The 9,157-nt window shown below is 40.8% G+C and overlaps 1 protein-coding gene across 1 annotated transcript; it reads right to left on the minus strand.

Annotated features, from left to right (window-relative positions):
* Positions 1 to 4,107: 4,107 nt before the first annotated feature.
* LOC115925883 (putative nuclease HARBI1) lies at positions 4,108 to 5,400 on the minus strand. Its single transcript, XM_030989926.1, has one exon. It carries the CDS (start codon positions 5,398 to 5,400, stop codon positions 4,108 to 4,110), a length of 1,293 nt encoding a protein of 430 aa, XP_030845786.1.
* Positions 5,401 to 9,157: the final 3,757 nt, after the last annotated feature.

Consider the following 9,157-nt stretch of genomic DNA (forward strand, 5'->3'; position numbering starts at 1 on the left):
GGTTAAGTTGGTGTTGTGGCCGGCATCACGGAGTGCTTTTTCATACTCCGGTTTCGCGTCGTTGAATACCTCTGCGCTGCTGGAGATCGTGGATAGGCGGGTTTGTATGGAGTGCGGAATCTTCTTGGTGATGGTTGGCTGGTGGTTGGATTCTACATGGACGTACAGCTGGGTATTGCTAGGCTTCGAAAAGGGTTTGTGTTCTTTGCTATTGAGATCGAACGTGACATCTAGGAAGTCTACGACGGTAGAGTTAGCACTGGCTGTCACCTGAAGGCCTATCTTTCTGAATTTCTCACATAGCTTCTTTTTATGGTCTCTGCTGCTCTTGCTGGCTTGTGGACAATAGCTAGACCATCATCCCTGTAGAGCCCAATGTTTTCCTTGGGCACTATACTTTCGATCTCATCCAAGATGAACGAGCCTACGAGCTCGCATGTCTCCGCGCCATCGTATGATCCCATTGTAACATCGAAAAGATCATCAGCTGTAGCCTTTTGCCAGGACATGTTACCATGGAAGAGGAGGGTGTTCTTGGCTTGGAAAATGATTTCTGCTTCGGATGGGGTTATGGTGGTGAACCTCTTGGCGAAATGGATGGCTTTTTGCAGGAGTTGTCGGTCGATGGAGGGGTAGAAGTTCACAATGTCGAAAGAGGTGAACGTGGAGTTGGGTCTGGTTTCAATACCCTTGGACCAATCTATAACTGCGGTGGAATTTTTCCATTGGTTGACATTCGTAGCTGCTATTACCTCGGTGTTGATTCTTTCTAGTGTTTTCTTGGAGATGATGCCGATTTCACTTTTACTTGGATTGATAAGTCTACATGTCGGGTGGCTTCGGAAGTTTTGCTTGTGATCTTTTAACGTTACATATGCGGGCTTAGGAGTTGGTACTTGCATCCTATCTGAGAGATCAAGGTTGTCGGCGATCTTTCTTGCTTCTATGTTGGTGGTGTTTTCTGATCGTTGATCGGATCTCTTGTATGCAGCTGGGTACAAGAATTGATAAGAATAGGTAAATGTACTGTGATATATCAAACACATTGATGATATATAATAGTATATCCATCACTTTTTGTTCCTGATAATCTTTAGGATTGTACCCAACATAATGTTCCTGAGATTATGAAATTATCGACTAGACGGATCTCATCCATAATCCGAGTACCTCGATGCTTTCCAATCTTCAATATTTCTGTTTTTATTCTTTGTGCTATGTCAGACTAGAACATCTATATTTAGCACATCGACTAATATTTCAACTGAATTATAATCTAAACAAAATGCACGCAAATCATCTGCATTTAATGATAGTTTTGATTCACTTGAGCTAAAATTAATTCCTCTAATTTCTGCCGTATTCTTTAGACGAGAAGCTCACATTTCAATTGCAATCAGAAAAGGGTACGGGGATAAAGAGACCCCTTGTCTTATTCCTATCTGCCATTATTTAGTACAAATTCCTTCAGTGTTACAATAGAGTGTTTGAACTCATCCTATAAATGTTAGACCTAAGCCTACGGACTCCAGTGCTTTACACATACATTCATGGTCTATTGAATCGAAGGCTTTTGCCTTTGCGGACTTTGAGGAAGGCGTTTACATACAATCACGTCAAGACGCCGACCTATTCAATGTCGCACACTTCAAAGCTAAGACGAAGTCTACACAGATTCTCGTGAGGGAACTCCTCTTTGCAGATGACAGTGCTCTTGTTTCTCATACACCAGAGCAGATGCAACATGTTATAGATGTATTTTCATCAGCATCAAAGAAGTTCGGTCTACAAATAAACATCAACAAGACTGAAGTACTATTCCAACCAGGTACAGACCACCGAGAGGAGGAGGAGATCCTAGTGGATGGGACAGCCCTAAACCAGGTAGATGACTTCACTTACCTCGGCAGCACTATATCCAAAGACGGACGTATCGACTCTGAGCTGGTGAAAAGAATGTCAAAGGCCAGCAGTGCCTTTGGAAGACTGCGAACCAGGCTATGGAACAACCATCATGTCTCAACAAGAGTGAAGTGCAAAATCTACAGGGCTATCGTCCTATCCACTCTCTTATACGGTGCGGAAAGCTGGACTCTCTACACAAGTCAAGTAAAGAAACTTCACGCGTTCATGATGAGACACTTTCGAGCAATCATGAGAATCAGTTGGAAGGACAAGGTGACCAACAAAGAGGTACTAGAGCGAGCAAACCTTCCTTCTATGGAGGACCTGCTCATCAGGAAGAACCTACGATGGACAGGCCATGTCATCAGGATGCCCTCTGAGAGGTTACCAAAGCAAGTACTGTTCTCGCAACTACCCGCTGGCGAAAGAGGGATTGGTCGTCCACGGCTTCGCTACAAGGACACGATCAAGAGGAACCTTAAGCGTAGGCAAATTGAAATTAAGACTTGGACAACTGCTGCAGGCCAGCGAGCTGTATGGAGAACAGCTGTAAAGTGAAAATGAAGGCGGTCATTGTCGCTTCGCGACAGACAGCTACTACTACTACTACTCAGATGATGCATATTTCACGCATGAGTGATTAAAAGCAATTTGAAGGAAGGAAACCAAAAAGACATTTGGCGGGCGGTATCTGAATTTCGAAGAAAAATTCACATTTCTAGAAAGTTGAGTTTCTGCCCTTTCATATGACACCTCAATCAGGAAAAATGAGCGAGGAATGACAAAGTTCTGTTTGTTTAAAGTAGTGCTTGCATTTCCATAATTTTATTAAACGAATTCGTTTTCACTGGCTGCCTGCCGTATCAATAAACGAAATTAACAAAAGACCTAATGGCCCGGTCCCACTGGCCGATGGACACAAAACGTATGCATAACGGACACAGCGGACGAGCAAAATTTCGGGTGTGGCTCCATCCGTTTTCATCCGCTCCAGAAATGGACAAAATTTGCGAAAACAGAACGGAAAATAACGGACGTGGGTAGTATGTAGCGGGGATGTTAAACGGATGTTCATCGGAAGCCTAGCGGATGAAAGCGGATGGAAGTGGATGACAGCTCCGAAGGGGTTACCGGGGATAATTGTGAAGCGGACGCATAGCGGAAAGAGCGGATGCATAGCGGATGCATAGCGAATGAAGCGGGTGCATCACGTACGCCTAACGGAAACTAAGGGGATGCCGAGCGGATGTATATCGGATGCAAACCGTTTACTGCGCATGCGGGGGGTATGAATTGCGTCCGCTCCGGGGATATAAAGGGATGCAGCACGCACGCAGTCATTTTATGGACCACCAACATTGTTGGGCATGGGAAAACACCTTGGACATTTTATATGTTTTAAAAAGGGCCTTTAGGCTGGGTTAAATATGGTAGATGGGTGTTTGAACTTATCTTTCAAAAGGAAAGAGGGACTTTAAATTTGATACGGGGAAAAGGAAGTTTGGACTTCTCTTTCAAAAGGAAAGAAAGGGATAGGGGACTTTCACTATGAATATGACGGACAAAGAAGCGGACAAAATATACAGTTCCTCATTCTACCCTCAACAATTGCTATGGTAGACAAAGGAACATCCCTTCACTGCTATTATGTACAAATGTGTAGAACAGTTGAATATGCATGTGACACCTGTTCTACACATAGCAGTGAAGGGATGTTCCTTTGTCAACCATAGCAATTGTTGAGGGTAGAATTAGGAACTGTATATTTTGTCCGCTTGCTTTGTCCGTCATTTTCATAGCGTTTGCATTTTGGACTACCAGTAAAACCAAGTTGGGCATTTCTGGGTCCATCAACATAGTCGGGCATGCAAAGTTTTAACCATTTTTTTCAAAGTTTTTACCAACACTTTATTAAGTAAACAAAAATATGCAAAGTTTTAACCATTTTTTCCAAGTTTTTACCAACACTTTATTAGACAAAACAAAAAAGCAAAGTTTTAACAAGTTTTTCCAAGTTTATACCAACACTTTATTACGTAAACAACAAAAAAAACAAAGTTTTAACCTATCCATTGTAGGACCCCACAACATACATTTAATAACAATAAACATCTACAAGTATACAAAACATAGTAATGCAGTGTTCTTATGGCACAATCTCATCAGTCTTATGCAACAGTCTCAAGGAAGCATCCATTCTAATCATCTAGCATCTATCATCCTGTCTTGCCACTCCACTGATCCAGCTGGGGTGTTGCACCAGTGTCTCAGGAGGTTGCGCTGCTTCTTCCCTTCACGCGAAGCTCTGTTGGGGCCTTGTACATCCACAGTGTCCATCAGGTTACGTCCTTGCCTCCATTCACCAGGCTCCATGTCCCCATTCCCTTGTTGACGGTCGACAAGTCTGTTCTGCAACACTGGGTAGCGGGTGCGCATGAGATTGTGCAGGATGCAGCAAGCTTCCACGATGCTCTTCACAGTCTCTGGGTCATGCTGCATGGTGGTGAGAAGTATCTGGAACCTGTTGGCCAGGATGCCGAACGCGTTCTCCACCACCCGTCTTGCCCTGGACAGCCTGTAGTTGAAGATCCTCTCTTCACGGGCGAGGTATCTTGAACTGTACGGCTTCATGAGGTAGGCTCTAAGGGAGAACGCATCATCACCAACTATGAAGTAGGGCACATCTTGTGTGTCATTGGGAAGGGGGTCTGGACCCGGAAAACCCATGATGAGGTTGCGTTCCAGCCCATCCTTGAGGTCACTTGCGTTGTATATCTGGGCATCCGAAGCTGACCCTTTGCTTGAAGCATCGATGTAGATGAACTTGTAGTCAGCATCAACCATGGCAAAGATGAGGATACTGTAGAAGCCCTTGTAGTTGTAATAAGTGGACCCTGAGTTGGCTGGAGCTTTGCAGGCCACGTGCTTCCCATCTATGGCTCCAACGGTGTGGGGAAAGTTCCACCTCTGATACCAATCTTCTGCAAGTTGTCTCCAGCCTTGTTCATTGGTGGGGCACCTGAGGAGCTCGTCCACGTATTCTTCAACGATGGCCTCTACCACTTCTCTGACGACTTTGCTGATGGTGTTGTGTGGCACCCTCCATGCATACTGCATGTTTCTGTATGTGGTTCCAGAGGCCAGGTGCCGCAGAGTCAGTGCCACCTTCAGTCCAGGGTCCAGGTTGGGACGGAAGTTGGTGCTAGGCTTGGTCAACCTGGGTCTCAGACGCTCTACAAGTTCGTCAAACATGGCTGGTGGCATCCTCATGAAGTGATGGAATGCACGAGGGTCTTCATTCCTCAGCTCCACCATCAACTGGTCATACAGTCCAAACTCCTTTCTTCTCACGATCCATCCTCGAACCCACACAGCTCTTGGACGTCTCCTTCTTCTCCTTCTTCTCCTTCTGTCTAAAAGTTGATACAGTCTGAACAGGTTGTGGTTCTGCTGTTGAATGAGTGCAGCTATCATATGGACTCTTTGATCATCCATGGTGGAGAACAATTGATGATGTTGAAGACCAAGACCAAGGGTGATGAGGTCTGTACACCACGGCTGCTCGACTCATAATGAGATCCAGATGGTTTTCTCCCCCTTTTCATACAAAATATAGGTTGTCCGCTAGGTGTCCTTCTACATTCTCTAGACATACTCTAGACATCCTAAATATACGAGATACATCCCAGATACAAACGCTTTGTCCGTTTTGAATACTTTATATACGAGATGTATACGCTTACATCCTTTCTATTTCCGTGCTACTAACGATGTATAGACGTTCCATGTACCTTATCTTTCCTCCCTCTTTCCGTTTTCAGCTGCAGCGGATGTGAGTTGCGAGGATGCCCAGAGGATGCAGAGAGGATACAGCGGACGTTTAACGGATGATAACGGACAAAGAACGTTTGTTGCTCGTATTTGTCGCGGATTTACATCGTACACGGCGGAAAGTTCATCCGTTCTAAAAGTTTTGTGCAGCTCAAAACTTTTTGCGCGGATGAAATCACAGTGGACGGATGCTCGACGGATAGAGCGTATGAAACACGTATGCAATGAGTACACAACGGATGCATAGCGTTTTTCAACGGATGGCAAGATTTTTTGTACGTGTTACATCCTCTTTGCATCCGTAAGTGCAGTGGGACCGGGCCTTAACTCCGTTTCGTTGACAATCAGCCGTAGACGAGAGTCTTCATGCATGGCTGATTGTCAACGAAACGGAGTTGAGTCTTTTGTCAAATCTGCTTTTTGCTACGGCAGGCACCCAGTGAAAACGAATTCGTTTGATAAAATTATGAAAATGTAAGGGCTACTTTAAACAAACTATGAAAATTATGAAAATGTAAGGGCTACTTTAAACAAACAGAACTTTCATACTTGTTATCGCTTCAGTAATCTCTTCCATTGTAACGAGCCCTTCGCATGCATCTGCTTCGTGTCTATTTAGACGTGGTATTTCTACTTCTATCATGTATGAATCTATTAATTCTTCATTACACTCATTTGACCTATAGAGTCTTGAGTAAAACTTCTCAATAAACTTTAAGATTTTGTCCTTGTCGTACTCCAACTTTCCCCCAATCCTTAAACAAGAGATTGATCGTTTTGCACCGTTTCTCGTTTCTAAGCCTAAAGAATATTTGGAATTACTTTCCCCTTCTTCAAACAGAGTTACCCTTGCTCTAACTCTAGCACCATCACATAAATATTTGTAATACGCATTTAACTCCATTTTTACACTAGTCAACTCTTCTTCTCGTTCTTTTCTTCCGTTGCATACTTGATCGTGCAATCTTTCAAATTTCTTTTCTAACTCAAATAAGACTTTCCTTTCGTTAAATTTCTTTTTTTTGGAAAACATAATAGTATAATCACGAATCTTTAATTTACACATGTCCCACACAAACTGCGAACTAGTGTCAGACTCTGTCCTATGTTCAAATGTCACGTTCCGGATAACATTTCTAACACCAATTTTATATTCCTCATTCTTTAACAAGGAGTTGTTAAACTTCCAATACGATGATCCTCTGGAGACGCCAGATATCATAATCTCTATGGTAATAGCACAATGATCTGGACACATAGATATGGGTTTTATACATGTGCGCTGTACAAATTCCTTAAAGGTACTTTGCACTATCCAAAAGTCAATTCTCGACGCCATGTTTAAATGAGTATTTCGATATGTAAATTGTTTTATATCTCTATGCATTTTTATCCAAATATCAATCATACCATATTTTTTCAGTAACTTTATATACTCTTTAGGCTGTTTGTAAACTGTTCTACATCCTATAGTATCAAACGACGCATCGTTAACACAATTAAAGTCACCACCAATAATCAATGCATAGGAATCTTATTTGTCAACATTTCTTATACATCTAGATAGACGTTCATAGAACACATCTTTGTTCTTTTTTTCAGTTGGTGCATAGACATTAATCAACAAAATTTTCCTCTCTCCTGCTTCTATTTCAACCACTATAAATTTGTTTACTGATTCGTTGTAACTGGAGGTTGTACTTGCTTTGTACTATAACAGAATCAGAAATTTATATTTTCCCTAATATAGAGAAAATATTCGATCATGCATTCAAACTAAATACAATTCTTGCAAAGATATTTCTACACCACCCCTTTTTTAAAGGTGAAATTCAAAGAAGATCACAAATATGTCAACTAATGTATCACTAGAAACTGGTAAGCTAACAGATGGCCATCGGACAAGTTTTAGGTCAACTACATATCGGGTGATTTATAAAAATACAAATACAACCACCTCCATAGCAGCTGGGATATACACGAGACATTCGCCGGAAAAATAAAGATGTTTTTAATGAGCAGACGACATCCCATAAAGAATGCACATAATTGCAAAGCTATTATTTCTCAAGTAATAATGAGTTTAGTGTTTATAAATGTAATGGCATGTCAAACCATTCAAAAGGGGATATGACCCGATTCTGATAACTAAGATCTTTTGCTTGTAAATACACAGGATAGGGGTTAATTAACAATCAAAGAAACCAGACTTTTAAATCAAAAAGCCCCGGAATGATATAAAGGACGGCATTTGTTCCCTCTTGAAACGCTTATTTTGTTTATAAGCGACAGATTCCTTTAGTTTTGTATCGCTGCATTTGTCATCAAATTAAACCATGCGCGGGGTTTAGAGTGAGGCAATAGATTATACATTTATCCTGACGGTAGTGAAGTAAGAGAAAGAACTCAAGAGTAGATGAAAACACAGGCACTGAAAATGTGTGAGATGTCATGGGACATCGTCTGTTTGTGCAAGTCATGTCCATACTGTGATCTCACACATATCAGCAGCGTTCGGAGAGCTCTTCAGGTGCTATGCCAGGGCTGTATTTAAGCGTTTTGTAATTTATAATAATCATTACTTCGAATGTTTCCAAGCATTGAATTTTGATAACCTTGTCGAATCAAAGTTTCAACTTTGCAATAATGAAAATAAAGTTAGTTTTTAAAATCAATGAATATCTACTTTAAACAAATCTTTTCTATCATAAACTAATAAAATGAAAGTTTATAATATATATCTACAGAGCAAATTTGAAAAGCCACTCCAAAAATACTGCACAGTGTTGCCAATTTGTGTTTCACTGATGACAACTTTAAAAATTCATAATTTCTTATTTTTAATTTGATATTGCTCAATCGTTCAATAATTAGTTTTTCTCATTTTGTGCTTTCAATAATATCAGCTAATTTATAGTTTGGGCTTACCCTGTGATACTAATAAAGGTATCAAGGACAGAGTGGACCCCCCCCCCCCCCTTTAATAGATAATAGTGCAAACATGGAAAGTCATTGTCATGAAACATTATATTAGGTTAGGTCATACAAAGGAATCTGGGGTTGCATAAAATATCATGTTCATTATTTATATTTGTTTGTAATTTTAATGAATATACTTATTTTATATATATGTATGTATACATATGAATATACACTGCTAGTGAATTTAACGAAACAAATCAATTCATATGTTATATATTTATATACACTGTTTGTCATAAAGGTTGAATAATTATTTTTACCCCAATTTATGGAATGATTTTGACAATGATTTATTCCTAATAGATCTCTATAATAGTATACAGTCTCAGATTTTATTGAATAATAATTTATGAGTGTTTGTTTTGCGTGACTGCTAAAGCATGTGTGTGCTACTATTATCAATAATTCATTGCAATTTGCCCCGACCCCAACATAAACA

The sequence above is a fragment of the Strongylocentrotus purpuratus genome, unplaced genomic scaffold (genome assembly GCF_000002235.5).
Source record: "Strongylocentrotus purpuratus isolate Spur 01 unplaced genomic scaffold, Spur_5.0 spur5_scaffold_19, whole genome shotgun sequence".
Lineage (NCBI taxonomy): Eukaryota > Metazoa > Echinodermata > Echinoidea > Camarodonta > Strongylocentrotidae > Strongylocentrotus > Strongylocentrotus purpuratus.

Coding starts and splice junctions, on each gene's coding strand:
- LOC115925883 (XM_030989926.1), bottom strand. CDS start 5,400: ATGGATGATCAAAGAGTCCATATGATAGCTGCACTCATTCAACAGCAG.